General features: G+C 35.8%; 1 protein-coding gene across 3 annotated transcripts in view; it reads left to right on the top strand.

Annotated features, from left to right (window-relative positions):
• SKAP2 (src kinase associated phosphoprotein 2) overlaps positions 1 to 21,541 on the top strand; it is a 1,551,387-nt gene extending 1,529,846 nt beyond the window's left edge. For all 3 annotated transcript variants that reach the window (XM_044066788.1, XM_044066787.1, XM_044066789.1), the window contains 2 exons: positions 18,774 to 18,876; positions 19,205 to 21,541. In XM_044066788.1, coding sequence (XP_043922723.1) covers positions 18,774 to 18,866 — 93 coding nt within the window. In that variant the 3' untranslated portion in view covers positions 18,867 to 18,876; positions 19,205 to 21,541. The remainder of the gene's footprint in view (positions 1 to 18,773; positions 18,877 to 19,204) is intronic.
• Positions 21,542 to 22,904: the final 1,363 nt, after the last annotated feature.

The raw sequence follows: 22,904 nt of genomic DNA, 5'->3' as shown, positions 1-22,904 counted from the left end.
TCTCTAGCCTGTTTCCGATTATTACTTTTTATTTTTTTTTTCTGTATTTTGAAGAATGTGTGTTCATTAACCAGTTAGTAACAGAGCTTTGTGTATATTTAAGTGCTTTTGACAATTACTACATTAGCTTTTTTAAGCAGGACTCCGCTGAATAAGCATGCAAAAAAATAAATAAATTACATTTTTTATCATCTGTGGTGCAAGCAAGCATCTTCCTTTTGTTTCTGATCTTTAGATAAAGATGCTCTGATCGCAGGTCCACTGCCAGCTGATGACTTTTAAGAAGCTTAAAAGCATATTTTATAAGAGAAACTCTCTGGGATTCCCACTCTGTTCTATGGGTTCCTTACCCCTGTAGTACTTCCACATTCCCATTGTCTCTTCCCTGTTGCATCCCCCAAAACACACACACTCAGATGTGCCTAGTGCTGAAGGGAACACTGTTACCTTATCACTGTACATAGATGTCACTCTTTAGGGTCTAACCTTAGAAAGTTCTAATGATGAGTCACAAGTACTTCTTTCACACTGCAGCTTGAATGTGTTCTTCTATGCAAAACCTTTCTAAAGGAAACACTCACTTTTAATCTGCCTTCTCCCCCTACTGTTAGGAATGGGCTATTGCAGTTCTGTTCTGCTGAGTGCTTTTCACTACATTTACTATTACGTATATTCATCCTGTAAGTTCTTATTTTTCTTAGAATAATGAAATACATTTTTATATCTGTTTGATAATATGTTCTCTCAGTATTACTTTGAGGCTATCAAGCTGGAAAAGGTTGTTTGAGAAAGGATTGCAATGGCCTCCAGTACTTCCATATAATTTTCCAGCTCATCAAAGGCAGTGGGGTGTAGGTTTTAGAGTGCAAGTCTACAGGCCTGGAAATTTTGCCATATTATAGCTGTTTGGAGAGATCATTTACATGCACCAGAAAACTAAGATTCAGAGAGAGGAAAATATGTTGCAGCATTCTTCTTAGAGAACTTGGAGGGCTGGTAGGGTGCTTTCATATTGTGCTTTTTCAGCATGTTATTCTGCTTCCAGTACATGAATGTCTTACCATCATATAGAGCCTGTTAGTGCTTAATGACCAAAAGCATGACAAATTAATTTTGGCCATATCCTTGGCAGATTTAGTTTATAGGGGAATTGTGGACATTCTGTACTGTCCTAGAGAATTGTTTTAGTTTTGCAGATCTTTGTGTGCCACATAATTGACCATCAGTGGACCCCAGTACCTTTCCTTGATCTGCCAGGTCTGTCTACTCCTCCTGACCTCCTCAGACTGTCTCCTATAAGGGTTGTGGCTGGGGAAGGAGATTAAGGTGTCCTGGGTCCATGTCATACTGCTATAATACCCCCTTACTTGCCATCCCAGTGAGTGCATAGTAATCTATGTGGGTAGATCATGCATTGGGTGGACAGCAGTGACCACTCCTCACTTCCGCAACTTGTTTACATTGGCAAGCCACTCTGCCCACCCTTCAGGCAGCACTACACAATTGTTTCCCTGGGCTACATCAGGAAAATCGAATTACTGTGTGCATCCCATGCATATTCGCCTCTCTAATTGCCATGTGTGTCCTGTGCATATTCCCTTCTCGAATTACTGTGTGTATCCTGTGCATATTCCCCTCTCAAATTACTGTGTGCATCCCATGCATATTCCTCACTCGAATTACTGTGTGCGTCCCTTGCATATTCCTCTGTCGAATTACTGTGTGCATTCTGTGCATATTTCCCTCATGAATTACTGTGTGTATCCCTTGTATTCCCCTTTTGAATTACTGTGTGCGTGCCGTGCATATTCCTCACTCGAATTACTGTGTGCATCCTATGCATATTTCCCTTATGAATTACTGTGTGCGTCCCTTGCATATTCCCCTTTTGAATTACTGTGTGTGCCCAATGCATATTCCCTCTTGAATTACTGTGTGCATCCCTTGCATATTCCCCTACCTTCTCTTCGTTCAGGGCAGGCATGCCCATCCTTCCTTGCCAGTGCCTCAGACACCAGAGCCACTAACTATACCAAGGTTGCCTTGGTCATAGTATGGGCTTTATCTCTCCCTGTATGCCATGGTGCTGGCTACTCCCAGTGAGTTTTGAGTAGACTAATAACATAGGGCTTCCTTCCTTGTTTGTTAAGGTAGTCTGGGGGCTGACATGTGGTAAAATCAATCAATACTGTATAGAGCAGGACCATATGAATGGATGCAGCTTTACAGTAATTTGTGATCAAACAGTAAAGTTCACAGAGTACACATGTATTTTTGCCTGTGCATACATGTTCAGTCCTTAAACAGAAATAACAATAACTTGTATTTAATCTGTAAAAATTAACGAAGACCCACCAGGTACAAATGCTTACTCAGAGATGTAGCCTTGGAGAATTGGCATGCTTAAATGTTTTGCTTACTTTTAATAGGCCATATGTTTCATAATCCATGACCTGATAATGTATTGTAACGCATATATTTTGAAGTGAAAAAAGATTATGTAGTGATTAGAAAGAAGTTTTCTGTCAGGGTACATTGGATGAAGGCTGTCTGTATTATGCAATCACTGGCAAAGAAAATAAGGGACTCAGAAATTCAAGGAAATAATTGGCATGGTATTCAAGAAAAATTGGATTTATTTGCAGATGATATTATTTTGTACCTGACAGAACCAGAAAAGGACATATCAGTGCTGTGAAACATTCTGAAGACAATTCTGTTTTTTTTCAAGAGAGATATATATATATATATATATATATATATATATATATATATATATATATATATATATATATATATAAATATATATCTAAATAAATAGTGTGTGTGTGTGTATAACTATACACACACACACACACTTTTTTTGTATGTTTTTTTTTTTTTTTTTTTTGCGTGTCTTGCAATAGACACAAAGTGTAATGGCATCAAAGCATAATTTTTGTATTTGAGGTTGAAAAACATATTACATGAAACTGTAAAATCTAAATAGACTGGAAATTACTGGGTCACAGTTCAAAAGAAATGCATTGTAGAGCCTTTCCAAAGGTACATCCTCAGCACTGAACTTTGTTCAGTTGTGCCCTTCCCCCCTTCTGTGCTACGTGAAGTGATTTCTGATTGTTTCTCATGCTGTTGCACCACCTAGTGTCTATGATCCAAAACTGCAGGCAGATGCTATAGTGTCATAAATTCCTTCCATCATTATGTGCAAGCTATGGATTATTATGTTCTTGTCATATGCCAAACAAGCACTGACGTTAATTGTCAGAAAATTATGCCTTATTGATATACTGTACATGGACCTAGGTTTGTAGAGAGGTTCTCAGCAAATAAAATACTAGGATGTCTCTGTGAATTGAAATAAAGAAGAAATATGGAGACATATAATGTATGGTTATTTTTATGGAGAGGTTGAAGGGCAGTAGTTAAATATTCTTGTCACTGTGCCTTTCCGCCTAATACCTGCTTCTTCCTGTGATGTTTCTATAGTAACTGTATGCTGTGGTGCTAGAAGTGCATAAATAATGGTTAAGCTCTGTAAAGCACGCTGTACAGAATGTGGGTTCAGCTCTGTTTTGGGTGTTCATATGCTTGTAGGTACCTGTTAATAAAGAAATCTCCTGTACTGCTTATTTACATGAGGGCATTTCACCATGCTTCAGTTCGAGGCATATTTATATTCAGTTGTGGTTGGGGTCATATTGTATAAAAACAATAATCTTTTCATGTGTTACTGTACAGAATTATGTACACATTGTAGCTAAAAAAACAAAGGGGAAATGACTGTCTTAAAAACAATTATTTCCTCCTGTTCTAGTTTTACTGCCTTCTTTTCAGGTGTGTCCATTGCAAAGCAACTCTCTCAAGCCCTGCAGGCAGGTATGTGTGTGAGTGTAAGTAGGTATATATATATATATATATATATATATATATATATATATATATATATATATATATATATATATATGTTAAACAGGCCTTTTCCCTGGGCAAACTACTGTGGATTGGAAGGAGGGAGTGTTTCACCTGTAAGAATGTCAAGTGTCTAATACTGCAATTTGGAATAGCGTAGCTGTTGACTTCAGTTCAAGACCCTCACCTATGACATCCTTTCCTTTTTAAAACTTCAAATAGTATTCGCAGACTTTTATACTGCATGACGTATTACAAATGAAATATGACTACAGCACATTGTGCTAGAGAAATTGTGTAGCTCTGATGCCATTCAGACATGGAACATAACAGTTCGTAGGCCTTTCTGTGCGTCTTTCCAGCACAAACTCTGCATTCTTTCAGAGGCAGTGTGAAACTGATTTAAAGAGCCATAACACGGCAGCATATTTTATTTCAGAGAGCAGAATTAGAGCCTTACTCTTCAGTCACTGTTAGCTAAGTAGAGAAAAAAGAAATGGAACTTATAAAGTTTATTCTCTCTTAATTTTTGGTAGCATTTCAGACAACAAAGAGATAGAGAGAACCATTCATAATAGTCATTATTCCCTATTGTGCAAAGAAGAATTTTCATGTCTAAAAAAAAAAAAAAAAACAGGGAGAGAGAAACATTTGATTTATTTGTGTAGAATTTTTGTATCTGTGATGTCCATGTATTAAAGTTTAAAGCCTAGCATTCTTGCATTGCATTATTATATTCACTGATTCTGGTGTGGTTCTTTATCTTCAATGGTTGTAATCTATTGGTTTATTTTCACTGACTATGGTATGGTGCTTTACATTCAGTGGTTGTAATCTTTTGGTTTGTATTCACTGATTGCAGTATAGTGCTTTATTTTCAGTGATTGTAATCTATTGGTTTATGTTAACTGACTGCGGGGCGGTAGTCTGTCTTCACTAATTGTAATCTTTTGGTTTGTAGTCACTGATTGCGGTGTAGTACTTTATCTTCAATGGCTGTAATTTGTAACCTACTTGTTTATGTTCACTGATAGCGCTTTGCATTTGGTGGTCACACTGTCACGTTTGATGTTCACTGACTGCACTGTGCTGTTTTATGATTAATGATTGCATTGTAGTACTTTGTTCATTGATCACAATGTTGTGCTTTTTGTTCAGTGATTGTGTTGTAGCCACTTATATTCAGCGATTTCACTGCTGTGCTTTATGTTCTTCGGTTGGTTGTACTGCTCTTTATGCTCATTCTTTGCAGCTGCAGCAGTTTATATTCAGTGACAGTACTATAATCTTGTAATAATTGTACTGGAAGAGCTTATATTCACTGTTTGAAATCATGAATTTCGTGTTTAGTGGTTACACTGCTGAAGTGTAACAGTCATTTTGCCTCCAGTCCCACTCACTACTTCTATAGCCAAGTCAAGCAGCAGAAATACACTTCTTTCTTTTTTTTTGTGCTGGGGAGGGGTCAGTTTTAGCACACCGTGTCATTGGTCCTGTGGATATCAATATCTTTAGTGATAAAAGACCCAAGAGGAGCTGATCTGGTACTGTGTAGGCCACAAAATTGAACTGTTCACAGTGGGACAAAACTGAAAAGCCTTGTGCTTGTCTACAATGTATTTCCCAATAAGCTCAAGTTAAATGCAAGTTTGTTTATTTGTCAGCATTTAAAAAATCTTTTTGAAAGGACAACCAGATGGGTCTCCAGGCAGGCTGTATAAGCTTAGCACCACTTGATGTTTAAATGCATGTTTCGTAAAATATAGTGTTGTAGATGGGCCACAGTACTAACCTCTACATATATGGATCACTAAAATACGAAAAAAAATCTGGTGGACCTCTGGCACATTCACGCATAAGATGCAGGAAAAACACTTCCATGTTATCACTGTTGGTGGCATGTACAGCTGCAGTTGTTTGCCACATTCATTTCTCTGCATGTAATTACTGGAACACTTAGACCAGCTGTATCCAGAGCTGCAGTCGTGAATGTGCAGATTGGCCAGATATCACCATAGTGTCCGGTTGCTTTTGCAGCAGCTCATGGTTTAACAGCATGCAGAGTCTCATCCAGTGTGCTGCCACTGTATTGGTTATCCATAGGGCCAGCAAATTTCTTTAAGGAGAAGTCCTGCTGCAGCAGCTTTGTGTATCAGGCATGTTCGCCCAGGTTACAGTTAAATAAGATAGAAAGATGTCTGCCCATTAGACCATTGAAGGTGGTATGCACACCGTTAACAGTGCTGTTAAAATTGAGAGAAAACAGAGGGTGTTAGGAAAAATAAAGTTATGCTGTGACATTTGATAAGCAGTGTTGCTTAATTATGTGCTTAACATTTTAGCAAACATTAAAACCTACATCAACATACTTACTTAAAATTAACATACTAGATGATTAGTAATTGATTACTGAAAAGCTTGAAACTGAGATGTGATTAAGCATTATTTGGTGTAAATGATTATATTTTATACACTGTTTAGTGGTACTTACAGATTATGTAACTTTGTCAGCTTAAGTTTGTATGTTGTATCCAATTTCTGAGTGAAGTGTACAGTACTGTGGTGCAAATGTAATCTGTTTTTGTCAGGGTGACCGTAAGTAATTGATACTTTATAACAAAAAAATTTCTACTTCATAAAAAAAAAAAAAAAAGTTTACAGGTTCCCATTCCAGATTTTTTTTTGAGTACTAAGAAATAATGTTTTCTTTCAATATTTGCTTGCAGGAAAGTGAATTAAATTTTTGACTTGTTACTTTCTGTTTTGATAGTGTTGCATAGTAGTTAGCTAAATTTTGCATAACTTTGTAATAAACAAAAATAATGTACAAATCATTACTGTGAACAAAATTTTGACACTAAAATAAAAAAAGTTAGCTCTTGCAGCGTGTATACACAAGTTGTGTTATAAGATACATTTTAAAATTAATAGATAAATGTTTCTTCATATCATTTCTCATTGTTATTTTAATATTCATAACATGGCCTGAAGTATACTTAGATTATTTTTTGTTTTAACTTGGAAGCTCAGTTGGGAGAATCCAAAGAATGATAATTGTTCACAGCACATATATTGGTACCACAAGCAGGCTTCAGGGATATATACCTTTGTTCAAGAGCAGATTTTTTTCGGGGGGGGGGGGCTGGAAATATTCTTTTCATTGTAATGATAATTTGAAATTAAATACTTCACAATTCTCTGCAGATATATGCATTTCTGTTTTTAATGTATGTATAAACAGCTTTTGCTTCTTAAAGTAATGTGAATAATGGCATTACTCTTATAATTTGGTGTTGCTTATGAAACAAACAGATGCTCTAAAACTGGAGTCTTTCCTTTCTCACACCACGTTATGTTTTTGTTGTTTAGCTAGCAGCTGTGCTTTAAGTATAAAGCCTCTGAAAGAGTCCATCCCTTCTTCTGTGTGTCTTTGGCATTTTTACAGCTGTAACCTTTGCACCTTTGTGATCATAAATCTGTAGGATTGTGTACCATATAAGGGCAAAATTTAACCTTTTGTAAGACATTTGGTATAGAACTATTTCCCAAAAAATGTTTAGAATATTTGGGGCTGTATTTGGGAAGAAAAAAATGCTAAGCTTTTTGCTCCAGTTAGAATATTCCCATCATAACCTGCAAATGTCCAAAGTAAATGTATGAAAATTAATGAATTTGTGACATTAATAAATGTAATTAGTCTTTTAGAAAGTAGAATGAATTATGATAAATATTTTGCCAAAACTTCTCAAACGAGTGATTTTCTTATTGCGAACTCTGTTGTATAGCAAAACGTATTACGTTCGGGAAGTAAAGGAATCTTATTCCGCACAAAATACTGAATATTATGTAATGTGTTTGCATCTTTGTCAGACATCTTCATAGTCACCCCTTCTTCTGTGCTACAGATTAATTTTATAGTTTTCTAGCTATTTCATTAATTACAATTCATGTAGAAAAGAAAAATTAATGAAAGAAAATGAATAAAAATGAAACAAAGAAAAGTGGTAATGTGTCTTGTAGGGAAATTATAAAGTGCCACAAATGACATAAGGGATATATGTTCATTAGAATGCTGAAACCACACTGGAGCACCGTGTGCAGCTGAGGGCTCCAGAGCTTTCAGTCCGTTCTAATTCCGTAGATATAGCTTTGATTTATATCTGACTGTTTTATTATGTTTAACACTCATGTTTCCTGTCTTTTTCTTTCACGCATTTTAGTATTGTTGCTGATTTTTGTTGTATGGAAAAATTACAAGATTACAAGTATTCTTTCTTTTTTTTTTTTGTAGATGAAAAAGTCTGTTGTTACAGTCTCTAATTAATTTTACATTTTAATTTTAGTCGTAATTAATTTATCCTGTCTTCAGTTAGTTAGAAAAAGTTGGAAGAAACAATACTTGTTTAAAAATATCTGAAAAAAAATTACTAGCGAGTAAAAATTAACTCTGTGAATCACAATTGTAATGGCCACAGACTGAGAAAAGTATTTTCTTAACATCAGTAGAAACCATATTTCAGAGTCCTGTAACATAATTTGTTGCTTTAACTTAAATATAAATTCTAACTCAGACTTTTTGCAAATATATTTTATAAATATTCTGCCTTTGTTCAGCAATTTTAAGCATTTCTTTTACTCTAGGTCATTAATAGCTGATTCTTACTGAACTTTTTAAAAATATTTTTTAGACTTTTAGCAGATACAAACAGATGCCTTTAATCTTTGAAATCCATTCTCCTGAACTGAGATTGGGAGATGTTCAAAAGTAGTATGACTGTATATTGTACCTTAACTGAAAATGTGCTTTTGCGGTTAATGACAAACATTGTTTTTATCTGGTGGTTACTTTCTGCTTTAAAACCTGATCTTTGTAAGTTGAAGGGGTTTTCCATACAGCGACTTTCACATGCCTTGTACTGTCAGTCAGCATTGCTTTATTTGGAGATGTGAAATATTGGTATATTATATAGATTGCATTATATTAGCAAAAACTGCTTCCTTTGCATTAGTTTTCTCAGCTGTTCCTGTGTCGCATTATATGGCTTTTTTGCACACTTCTTTTTAGTAACATTTATTTCAGACTTGCAGAGTTGTTTGGATTAATGTTATGTGCTAGAACTGTAAGTAGAGCAGATATTCAAATTGCCACTGCAGAATGCAGACTTTGAGCATTTTCATTACAGATGTTTACTAGTTGTATTGTACATTGTACTTTGTAGTATCTGAAAGTGAAAAGGCAGATATTTAAAATATCTGTGTAAAAGATAAATCTCTATCAATTACATAGTGCAGGAAAGGAAACAACATAAGTCAAATCCCAATTTTAGTCATGACATCTTTACTGACTTAAATTAAAGAGCATTTTGCTGATTTTTTGTTGAACATTTTTGCTGGTGTATAATAGAAATTAATTGAAATATACATCTTTTAACTATACAAATGAGCCATTAAATGTATTTTTGCAGTTTCAGTTAATATAATTAATTTATACATTTGTAACTGTGATTTACCAAAGAGAGTTTGAAGTCTTATATGACAGAGACGCTCATTAGTTACCATTTTAAGTAACACTTGCACATTTGTAAATATTTATACTTTTAACTGCTATTTAGTAGCATTTTTGTTAAATATTTTGTTTGTACTGTTTACTGTCAAAGGTGTCATCACTTCAGTATCCATAAAATAATATTTCCTCACTTTTACTGTTCTGTAGGGAACTGGTTTTACTTGCGCATTCCTTAAAGAAGGCTGTTCACTGAAATTATATATCATTCATTAGCTTCACAATTTCCAAACCATGTTCACTCTTCTGCGAAGTTCTTTGTTGTTAAAATCTCATCCTCTGAATTTTCTCTTTGGGGTGTTTTTGAAAGAATTTTTTAAAATGTCATCCTCTGAACTATCTCTTCGGAGAATTTTTTCTTGATCTTTTCTGTCAGACGCAGTGTGCCAGGCATAAGCACTGTTTGAGCTATATTCAGGGTAATTCCAAGCTTGTCTTTGTAAGTGAGCAGAAACAGGGTTTTCCTTATGCACACTTCTGTAACATACTAAAAAATGCAGTGTGTGAACTGCATGTTGTATATTAAAGCAGAGCTTTTTTCTGTCAGTTGCAGTTTCATTTTTGAGTTTACAATCATGAAATTTTAACTCGGTGATTATTCTGAGCTGACAGTATAGTGACTTATTTCCACATCCTCAATAACACTAAATCATTGTTCATTTCAGAAATCAGAATGGTAACTTTACAAGTAGGGAAGTTGCTGAATTTGAAGGGTGCTCTGTTATAGTCTGCGCTGCATGTTTCCTTATTTATTTCTTTTGAATTTGTTAATTTTGAATTACTTCACAGTAATGAGAGTCACTTTCTCTGTAGTATTTTGCTTATTCAGCTCATATTGCCCAGCAAAGAACACTATCGTGGGAGCCGATGAGGTTAAATAGCATGCTCATGGCTGTGTGGTATCCAAATACAATTAAAAGGCTGTAGGAGCAGTTGTCGAGGTATTTGGAATATGTTTAGTATTTGGGCATTTCATATGCTTTGTGATGTTCCACTGATGCTCCTTGTTGCTTTTTTTAAATGCATCTGTTTTCATTTATTTACTGTATATTACTGCTTGTTAATCTGTAGTACTTATAGTTTATGGTGAGTTGTAAACTATAAATCTGTGTTTGTGATGTTCCAGAATGTGCACTGTTCTGTACAGTGCTTTGTAACTTCATGCAGTAGTATAGCTGTGCATTCCTTTTAGCGCTGTTCTGTATCACTTCAAATGATGTACTTACAAAACTTTATGAATGAGGCTTCCTAATATCACAGTTTATCATTTTAAGTGTTTATAGAACTGTTTGAAGTCAAATCAGTAACATTTTCCATTGGCTGGAAAGAATCTATCATTGACCTTTTGTCTGGCAAGCATAAACATTAAAGTTTGATAAGAATTTTTGTTTACAACTTTTGAGATGCACATTTATAAAATAAGCAAGTGCTCAGTAGTGTGGCTCACGTGGATTATTTTGTGTAGCTTAAGGATTTATTGGGGTTTTCACAACTGTATGTTTTCTTAGCGGTGTGTCACACTGTAAGGAAACTGACTTAGGAAGTATCTTTGTTACTCAGGTTTGCCATTCTTTCCTACTACAAGCAAACTGAAGTGTTAAATTGTATTGTTGACTCGCCTGCATTTCTGCTTTGCGGACTTTCTCTAAACCCCACACAGCTTTTAATGTAATGGCTTTTATACGTGTGTGTGTATATATATATATATATATATATATGTGTGTGTGTGTGTGTGTGTGTGTGTGTGTGTGTCCGTGGCTCAGTTACCGGAGTACCTGGATTTGATCCTTAATTTACTAGACTAAGTTGAATAAGGCTAGTGTTAATTGACTATCGTATCTCACTATGTACAAAATAATTAATTACAAATACATACAACAAATATTTTACTTAGGGAATGGGACTAGTTGTTTACTATCTGATAAGATACCAGTTAATGGAGCAGTGATGGTATATTACTAATTCTAAAAACCAAAAACAGCACAGTGATTGTCTTTTACAGTTGCTCAGAAGATGCTTCTGTAACAATTCATGTCACCCAAAGTTTTATACGTTAGTTCCGTGACGTGTATGTGTTTGGAACTCTGCTACAATGAGAAGGGGTGTTATCTTTTGAATCTTCTTTTTTAGATGTGAAACATGGGGCTGTTTTTGTTTGTTATTAATTAATTAGGTGACTATTGCACTGATCCAGTTGGGTCACTTGTAGGGCAGCTTGATGAATACAAACTATCTGGGCGGTTGACAAACTTAGAGGTAGTACAGTCCATACCATGGAGGTAAGCATTATTCAACTGATGCATGTTGGACAACAGGGGACATATAATCACATGAAGACAGAAAGAAATTTATAAGGAATTTGTAGTGTCATCACATCACATAGCCATAGAGACAAATAAGCAATGTTTTAAAAACAGTTTTTGTATTATCTTCATTTCATAAAACCATGCAACCACATGGTACAAACAGAGTTGAACTTAGTAATATTAAGATGAACAAAATTAAATGGTGCAACATAATGAAGTGATTGAAACACTACTTTGGATATACTGTCTTCAATATTTTTAATAAAAATATAAGAAAAAAAGAAAGAGGCACTGGGGAAGGGGTGGAATTCAAGGAATGGATACTATGAGTCTGCCATTTGGAATGGTAATTTAGTGCATGTTAAAGAAATATCTGAATGCAAAGTAGTGGTTGAGTAATTTGTTGATATATTTAGAAAATGTGGGTAGTTTTTAACACACACACACACACACACACACACACACACACACACACACACACACACACACACACACAATATATGGAATAGTAGTATCTACCTGCATAGTCATTTACAGGCTGTCATTTACTGGGGGAACCAGCTGACATTCTTGCTGATTTGGGAATGATGATCCTGGAAGATTAGAGGGTTACTGAAGGATATGATCATCACACATCCCAGAAATATGTTTCTTTTAGGGAAGCTCAGATGTGCCATACTGACAAATGTTGATTCTTTTGCAGTGGTTGGTAGGGTAGTAATGGTCAGCAAGCTGAAGGAGCAGAAGGTAAGATGACTCATTGTCTTAGGGCAAAACCAAATGCATGTGGGAGTTGGTTGGCAGAGACGTAGTTGTTGTGGTGAAACTCAGCCTTAAAGTGGGTGCCAGATCGGGAATGGCCCTGGGAGCCAGAAGGTCTAACTACACCTCAGCTGGTGGGATTTAAACTGTATGATTTAGCTTTACTGGACATACACCATAGTCACTGTGCTGTACGGATTCTGGTAATATGTGACCTGCTTCTCCAAAGAAGATAAATAGATGTCTATGCAAGATGCTGTGCTTTTATTTAGCAGCTACCCTTTCCTGGGGCTTGTACGTTTTTGACTCACTTTTTTACCATCTAATATTTACTGCCCCTTCTTTTTGTTCTTCATAGCATGGGGTCCCAGGGTGTTGTGTGTACTACTGACTTGGGGTTTCAGGCTAAAAGATACCTAGGCAAATGAGTCACAGTACATGGATTTTTTCAGAAGAGGAGGGTGCGTCCTGGAATGGGCTAGCAGAGATTCTGGCTGGTGGTGCTACAAAATAAATGATATTTTCAAAATAAATACCTATGTAAATATATACATGTCTAAGTGGGTTTACTTAAGTCGGACACTCCCGGTCAACAAATATAAATAAATAAATAAAATTAAAAAAACAATAAATATATGTATTCATAGGTAGAATTATTCTTATATGAAAATGAAGTTTATCAAAAGGCTGCAAAATGCATTAAAAAGTTCAGAATGGTGTGTTAGGTACAGCAGTGATAATGTTTTTTAAATACCTTTGTCTTGGAGAAGGTTGGTGATATAAATGTGAAGGTCTGCAAACAGGAGTTGAATTCTATTGTACTCTTTTTCCTGTAGCCCAGGTTGTGACTTAAATCGGCCCATTTTGGCTCAGATGACCTACCTGGTTATCAAATAGGACATCTTTAAATAAATAAGCTATAGGGTAGAGGTCGTCTGGTAAAAAACATAATGTGACCACCACTTGTATGTGCTGCAACTGGAGGACAATTCTTTCTTGACATATGACCTAAAAAGTAGGTGGGACACTTTTACAGCAGTAGTAAAGGACCATAAAAAGAGTTCTAGTCAGATGTTACATCAAAGTATAAAGATTTTAAAGAAGATAACCACAAAATAACTCTTATCTGTTAAGCAGACTGTCATAAACAACATTCTTGGTGATCTGTCATTTTATGGGGCTTGGCATGAAAGTTAGAAATGTGTCAACACCTTTGACCGTAAATGAAAGTGGTACTTAACATAAATGAAATGTTAGAGAGAAAACAGCTCTCTCCATGTCTGTATCTTAATTCTGTCTTCTGCCATAACCTTCCATGGAGCGAGTCTGCTGAAATGAATGGTTACCTGGTTTCAGCAAGAGTGTCATTGTTTTGCATTAACCGAGTTTTGTTAAGAGTAGTCTGAATATGGTTCAGTAAGTTTGATTGGCTTGGTGATACGAAGAGTGGCTCTGCAGAGCATTTCTCATAAATCTGAGTGGTACCTTTACTGATTGCAGTCATAGCTTATTTTACAGACATGCACATGTATGTGCACACACACACACACACACACACACACACACACACACATGTTTTAGTATGAGTAGATATTTTGGCCAATTGTTTATTATGCTAAATTAAGGAGGTGTGCTGAACTGTGTCACACTGCTAAAAGCTTATTGACCGTATGGCCTTATGGTTTATGCTATTCCGTTTTGTTTTAATAATGCTAAGCTGTTTATTGAAAAGCATTTTATTGTGCAGTATGCAGCATTTTCACGCCCATTTCATGCAGTAAGTATTGTAACACATGGGGTGTACTATAAGGTGAAAGAGACTTTGTTTAATTAATTACTGACGCTTGTCAGTAGTTGAATGGTAGCCTGTTTTCCATTATAAAACCACTTCATAATGTAGCTTTATGCAGCATCATTAATAGAAAATAATTTCTCATGTTACAAAGGCATGCAGTATTTCTGTAAACTAGCCAAAGTGGCTTCCTGTAGATTGAAGGACTGTTCGTTATTTTATCAGTACTTCTGAAGTATGGCACGTAACAGAAGAGCTTAGCACAGTGAAAGATACAATATGGCGATCTCACACATAATACGAATGGACTCCAGTAAATTGTTAGCAAGGTTCTTATAGATAAATATGTAAATTAATATTTATTGTAATAAATATAATAATCACAACAAATATATCTGTGTGATTGTTATGTTGTATCATACTTGAAAAAGTCGGTCAAACTGAAAACATGTAAATTTACCAGGATGAAAAGACTAAATATATTATCTTTGTACTAAATGTATTATCAACAACAACTAAATGTATTATCTTTGTACTATTTAAGTAATTTGGCTGATACCTTGACAGGGCATCTTTAACATGTTCTTTTACTTACTGTTTGTCGGAAGGTGTAGATGGTTTGAACATACAGCCATTCACATTTTCAGCAGTTTGTGGGAATGATGCTGGCTATTGTAGCTGTATCTGGAGAGAGAGAAGAGGAGGAGAGAGCACATCCAGTAAGACGTGCAAATATAGATCAGTCCCACATTATTGCCTCTAGACCCAGACATAGCTCTATACACACATATATATATATATATATATATATATATATATATATATATATATATATGTGTGTATACACACACACACACACACACACACACACACACACACACACACACACACACACACACACACACACACACAACACTGGAAACTGGAAATAAAATTGCATCTAAAATCTGCGTCAGCTGGCATGCTGTAAGTTGACAGCGGGAGTGTGTGAGTTTTATGGTTTACACACAATGCTGAATTACTGCGGAGTGCTGGTGAAAACTTGTGGAAAGCATAGCAGCAGAATGACAGCTTCAACACATGTAGTGTGTGGTATTGCTTACTCATAACTCCTTGAATTCATCACCAGGTCCATCTGATCTTTGTGTGGCCAAACATCTCTCTTTTTAGCTACATTAGCAGGTATGCTTTCAGTACACTTTTTAGTGGTTTAAGAATATTTGTAATTTAATTTACTTGCTAAAAATAGGTTTTGACCTAGTAATACTCTCACGTGATCACAGGTAGTGTGCCAAGAAGGGAGTGTGTTTCAGTTTACAAAATGACTTTTTCACATTGTTCATTTGATCATTGTTTTATGGGAATGTCTGTAGAAACATTTTAGTTATTTTTGGTCTGTCTTCCAGTGAATAAGGGCAAACAGTGCCTCTGGTTCTCATGTTTCCTTAGTGATATAGATTTGAGGCCTAGGTGTCTGGTTTCTACTCCCTGTCATGCTAAGGTAGAATTTTTTTTACTTAATTTCTATGCAGATAAGTACTCCATGCACAAATACTTCTTCTCAGGGTGACCCTGTAACACTAACTTAAAACTGAATGAAATCAACCTATGACTGAGAAATTGTTCTTTGCATGCTGCTAGGCTTAATTCTGTGGCCTAAACTCTGTGTTCTTACTGATTTTCCCATAATCCCATCACATCCCGAGGTAAGTGTAGTATGCAGGCCTGTTATATTGCATAAGAAGAACCCAACCTCTGTTTGTCCGTGGTCTGTTTTCCTATGTATTGCACTGTACTTCCATTAGTGTCTGTGCTTCATGGGGCACAATGATAAGAAATGGGAACAACCCCCCCCCCCCACACACACACACACACAATAAGATAAATCTACTGTTACTGAAACTTTTCACACGCATTCACTTCCAACAGCCATCTGGTGTGTGGACCACTACTCAAATATCAGTCACCAGTGATATTGGAGAGCAGTTGTTCTCACCAGTTTGGGGGTACCTTTCATTGCCTCCTAAACATGTTAAGTGGCTGCAAATGGTCAATTGACATCAGTACACTTCCCTGGAAAACAAATATAAAAGCTAAACTCAATACATGCTTCTTGGTAGCATTTTATAGTCATGTTTCTTCAACAGGTATAACTATTTATTGAAGGGGATTAGCACACAACTGTTGCATTATTGGTTTAAAAGGTAGTTGATGCAAAGCCCTGGGTATTTGAGTCTCACCTTGCACCGTCTGCACACTCCCTCAAAGATACCATTGCTTAAATATGTTCATAGCTTTTTGATTTATACATCAGTTGAGAGGGTGGGTTGCTAATACACAATAGTTGATTGTAGTTTTGCCTCTGACCTTACTGCGTACAGGTTGCAGCAGGAGATTTCTTATATCTCTTTTTTTCCCTAAATTCCTAAAACATATACAGTATTTCACACAGTTGTACATTGCATTCATTAGCAACCAAAAAGCTTGGAATGCTACTTTAGTTTATCTGATGCCAAGAACTTGATTATTTTGCATTTTTATTTAAATGTTAGATCAGACTCACTGATACAAACCATGTGTGTCTCTGAGGATTCTGCCCATGCAAGCAAACCCCCCCCCCCCCCAGCATATACAGATTACCTAACAGTATGTCATTGTGTGGCAGAAAATATCAGAATCGTTTTCAAATAAAAGATTTAGTTATACATCTTTAACTACCTAAAGAATGAGCAGAATAAAAATCCCACACGTATTAAAAGTGTTTGAAATTAATTCACAGTATCTCTCACATTGATCAGAAAATACCACAAATCTAGGTTGTACACAGAAAAGTGCCAGCAGGGAAGGAAGGCTTGATGATTGTGTTTAATGGAGCTTTGCTTCCCCTTGTGGTTAGAAGTAGTTCTGTTCTCTGCAAGATACAATTTGCTACCAGTTTAAGATAAGAAAAATAAGTGGTGGGTATTAGAAATATGATAGTTGTCTGTTTACAGTCCAGTCATCCGAATTAAAAAAATGCTTTGAGCATAGTAGCTACTGCAAGTCATGCATTTCATGTATTATACAGAAATATGATTAAAAATGAATAGACACCCATATGTCACAGTGTTTTTAAATGTGCATAATAAGTGATATATTTTGTTTTGAATGACCACTTTGAAAAGTAGCTCTGCCCCTAATTTTGCACATCTGAGTTTTTACTGAATGTGTAAATCACCAGTGTCTGTATTCTACAGGAAAAGTTTCTTCTGTCTACTAGAGATCTTCAAGAGGAAGAATCAAATCCCCCCTTGCAGCTGTTGGGTTTGAAAGATTTACTGATGGAGTTTTTTTATTAGTTCTGCAAGATGATGGAAATACAAAAGAAACTTCAACATTCTCTTTTGTCAGCAGAGCCGTTTTCCTTAGTTAATAACATCATTCTAACTTTGAATTTGCTCTGTAGACTGGCAAGTCTAATGGTGTGAAATGGCTGTGAGTTTGTCTGGCATTTAGTTCTGCATAGTTTTCATGTACCTGTTCTCAGGTCATTGTGGTAATAGCACTGGCTTTACACTTTCAGGTTTTGTCTGGTTTAATATTGCGAAGCTTTGAATCAATGTGCGAGTGTACTAAAACTTGCATTGCTTTACATAAAGGTTTAGCTTAACATTTCAACAAGGAGTTTACAAGCAGCATGTGTGTAGTTAATTTAGAGTGGTGTGTTTTTAGAAGCTTTATGTAAGTTGGATGGCTTTTTTTATCCTAGTGGCTATAAAGATTAATGGCTTGCAAGAAATATATTGTGCTAGTAAAAAATGTCAATGACCGTCTGCCCCCCCCCCCCAAAAAAGAAAATTGAAATAAAACATCAGACCCAGACTACTACCAAGCGTCATTCATGACCTTAAACAGGTCTTGACTGACTTGTTAGGAAATGACTGCATTTTTAGTTATGAATGGATTCAACAGCCATGAAATAATGCTTGTAGTTCAGGAAGTAAAATATATTTGTGGTTTATCCTGAGCTGTCAGAAGTATTACACAGAGAAATGGCTTTACCCAGTGATTAGCAGTGGGTGCATTCAAACAACAATACGCAATCATCTGTCTTTAATGAAATTAAATGGTTTCAGCAGATGGCTTGCAAGTCATGTACTATTAATTATATCACAGAGGCAAAGTGAACGCCGATGAGTATATGTGAAGTATTTTTAATGTCATTCTCTTACAGCAGCACATACACTGTATGTGGAACTGTATCCGTGTGAAAAAAAAAGTTTGTCATGTATGTATTTTTAAGATTCTGCGCAACAACATTTGCTGTATGTGTAAATAGACTAAGGCAGTTCAAAACTGTATATGATGTATGTACTTGTATCATCCTTATGGGAGTTGTTACAAATCTTTATATCATCTAAGCATGAAGAGGTTAATACTGTACATTGTTTTCAATTAGGAATACCAGACATTTGGCTGGTGGGTAGGAGAGCTGAAAGGAAATGTTGGCATTGTGCCGAAAGCATACTTAATGGAGATGTATGATATTTGAGAAGGTTTGGGTAAGTACATTTTAATCCAATCTATTGTAATGGCCCTGGCAGTCTGGGCTTTATGCATAGCTTTTCCAGCCATTTTTGTAGTTCTTGAAAAACTAATTTAAAATGTTTGTTAGAATACTTCTGCTCAATTAATTCTTACTGTCGAAATTGAAGTGTACGAGAAAAGCATTCCCTCTTAAAAAGTGCAGATGTGAGCCTTGTTATGTTTTCTTTTCAGGTGATTAATACAATCTAAGCAGGAATACTAATAACTGCATTTTATGACTGCTGAAATGCTGGTGATACTATTACATTAATGCTATAGTATTTCATTCTGTTACTTAAACAGGTGCCCATTGTGTGTGAGCACTTTGAAATCATCCGCAACTTTAATGCTTCTACACCTCAGCGTTTGAACCCAGCCAAGAGCATCTGTCTTCTCTAAATCTGAAAGACTCCTAATTGGTGACATCAAGTATTCTGCTCGTTTGGATTACTGCAGCCAACCAGTTGGATCAAAGTGGTCGTGCTAGTAAAATGTGTCAGAGCTGCTGAATTAACATAAATTGCACTGTGGATCAAACTGAATTTCATTTCCTCTTATGCATTCACCACCCTCAAAAACATTCTGGTTAAGATGTATTGACCTTATAGAATGACAGGATGCCCATTATTAAAGATAGGAAAATTTGAAGAACACTGCAGTATTTAGTGTTCCTCCTGCCCAACAAAGACATATCAGGCCTGTTTAACTGCCTTTTCCCCACCTGGCACTGCTGTTGCCTTACTCTTTGCTGCTATTACTGTATGGTCCCCGAGATACCCTCTACTTGAGCTGTAATGAGCCTTTTGCCCTTATTATTGACTTTAAGTGACTGCAGGTGAAGGACTGTTGAGAATTGTACTTTCTGGAGAAAAACATTTGCCATGTTTTACCAATTGTAATAAGATTCTGATACTCTGGCTTACTAACATTGCTAGATGACAGGGCATTACCATGTAAAGGTCCTTTATTTCTGTGCTTTACCATCTTTCACACTCTGAAATTTCTAGTGGCTATCATTTATTTAATGGTTAAACTGATTGTGTTTTAGAAATGAGCAAAGTGTACAAACTGAGGTATTTATTCTAAATGAATGATAACTTGTAGTTTATTTGCAGTGTGCACCCCTAATCATTGTGGCTTCTGCTTCCCTTTTAGACAGTGTCTTAAAAGCTTGTCTTTGTACTTCTAATCCATGGCTAGTAAAATAAAAGAAATTGCCTTCAAAGGGACTGAATGCTCATGTTGAAACTAAAATGTGGCCTGTCTGTGCCATATACTTGTTTTGTTGACAGTGCTTTTTCCATTATTTTTTTGATAAGATTCAAAATCAAGCACCATGTGAAAAGCTTGATTGTGACATTGTGGACCATATTCATTACAATAAAGTAATCAGAAAAAATCAAGCTGCATGCTGTCTAATGAAAATGCAGCTCTGCTTTTGTAATGTCTAATTAATGATTGTGTGTACTCATTTAACTTAAAATGAGTTTCTGTTTTTTTCAGTGTTAAATGACAGGATTCTGCTGAATGGATTTCTGTATATATTCTGTATAATACCATTTTCTATGAAGACACACTGAAATGTATTTGTATTTATATTTGGTTACCAGTGTAGTGCACTAATCAATATTGACCAGTTTCAGGCTCAGTCTAATTAACTTATTTGGCCTAGTAAAAGGTTGTTTATTGCTTAGGATGTTTTTATTTCCAAGTTACAGAAGATATGCATGATGGAAAATAAACAGCAGTGTACACAGAATAGTGTGGAAATCATATGACCCATTTTTAGAGCTACTTCATATTCTTATCTAACATACAGTTCAACATTATATGACCACAAATCTGCTAAAAAATCTAGAGGCCTAAATGATGATAGTGTCAGTTAAATGTTTAATTTTGCAGTACAGTAAACTGTCAGTAGAGGGCAGCCACGTCACATAATTCCCATCCTTATTTAACAGCCATGTTCACCTATTCTACCATCTTTATATATGCATACCTAAATCATCTGGAAATTTTATGGTTCATACCTTTTCTCACTCAAGCCAGGAGAGGGAGTGCTTGACCAATAAAAGTTGCTTTTCAGACGTGCTAGTTTCTTTAGATCACTAAAATGTGGAAATTCATACATGCTTGCTGCTTTAATAAACTCAGTTTCCACAAAAGATGTTTTACTTAAAGTAACAGTCAGTGAGACTTTAATAGGTATAGCTAAATTACACCATATGTATTCAGTGTACATCATTTTATAAAGTGTTCAAATTAAAGAAAGCCATTATCAGTTTAACCTTGTATTAAGGTGATTAATGCTGATATATAGCATTACCTTGCTGCTTATGGCAAACTGTCTGAGACTTGTTGTAGTTGTTCCACCCTATTGAACTGCCAGACAGTTGTAAGCAGTTTTATAAATTGCCAGTGTTTTACTTTATGTACTGATTTCACATTTGCTTCACATTTTGATTATATTAACAGAATAAATGAAGGAGTTAAATAGCTTGAAAGCCATTTAGAACAATATTTTATACAGTGTTCTTTAGGTAATTTTTCCTTTTCTGAAATCTGTCACTTGATCTCACAGTAATGTTCCATGCTGCAAATTTTTAAGGTTCAAATAAAGTTTAATTGTTCGCAAACTGTTATGATGCTAATAATTCAACAGCCTGCTGTGTAACTAATGAAATTACTTTGTTATGATTGATCGGAAAAATAGTGTGTTGATTGTAGTAATTAAACACAACAAGGTGAAGTAAATGATTCTAATGCCATCTGGCCTCAGACTAAAACAAGAAATGCAGCATTGCCAACAACTGCTCTTGTTCACAGAGAGAAATGATGTAAACACGCTTCAGTGGTTCAGTGCTGTAAATCAAGCAGTCGCTTTTTTTTTCTTTGTCAATATTGCAGTGTGCATGTTGGAATTTAATGCCGAGAAAATGGCAGCTATTACTGTTTTAGAACTGTAACAGTACTGATTTTGAAGCACAGTGAATATTTAAGGTTGTTTGAAATTACCCTTATTTACAACATTTTCCATTGTTTAATTAGGGCTATGATGCCTTGTTATGGATTTTGCAGCTTGTTCACTTACAGATGGCTTGTCTGCGTCTTATTTTTGGCAAATTCTCTTAAATGCATTTTCTTTGGCAGATGTGTACAAGGATTGTGCATTACTTTGCGAGTACCATAGTAGATGCAATCATAATTATTTAGTTGTAAAGCTTTTGCCAGAACTGGTCAGTGTGCTTGCATTCTGACACTGTGTTACTTACAGGCCTTTCTTTCATGCCATATATATTACACTTGCCTGAACCCTCTTTTGTGATCAGACTGCCCAGTGAGACTGAACATGCTGAGTGTGGCTCAGTTTATGTTATAAGGCTGATTAAAAATTCATGAACAGGAGATGCTTTTGATTGGCTGCCATGCTGGTCTTTGATGAAGCAAAGATGACGAGCACAGTTCATGAATCTGCACTGACAGCTTGCAAAAGGAGGGTGACAAGCTTTAAAGAAGCCTGCAGAAATGACTTCTAAACTGGCACTTCTAGTATTCCCAGGGCTAATCAAGGTCCAGCTAGGCATGTAGCTCTCACTTTCCTTTGAACTATTAAATCTACTTGGCTGGTCATTTATCTCAGAAAAAGACTGTTCTGCTTTGTTGCTGGTAATTAATATGCCGTGTATGTAGGTTAAATTTGTAGCTAAGCTGAAAGGTTGCACCTTCCCTTTTCGATTTATAAACCCTCCAGCTTCGTGTGATGCTTGATTGAGACAAAGACAGGTTGTAACCATGCCATCACTTCCAGGGCATTTCTTATACAGTGCATCTCAGACTGGCAATATGTCCATCATATATTTCAAACCTAAAACACTTTTAAAGGGAAACTACATAGTATAGCATCCTTAATATGGAGAAAATTGAATTGTAGATAACAAACTAAATGACAGTGTGTTCAGCAAAGCGACAGTCCTGTGTTGTATGTAGTATTATGGATGGCATA

The sequence above is a fragment of the Protopterus annectens genome, chromosome 3.part1, assembly GCF_019279795.1.
Source record: "Protopterus annectens isolate FY-2018-M chromosome 3.part1, PAN1.0, whole genome shotgun sequence".
In the NCBI taxonomy this organism is placed as follows: domain Eukaryota; kingdom Metazoa; phylum Chordata; order Ceratodontiformes; family Protopteridae; genus Protopterus; species Protopterus annectens.
Note: the sequence above shows the minus strand (reverse complement) of the source record. Positions and strands in the feature narration are given on the sequence as shown.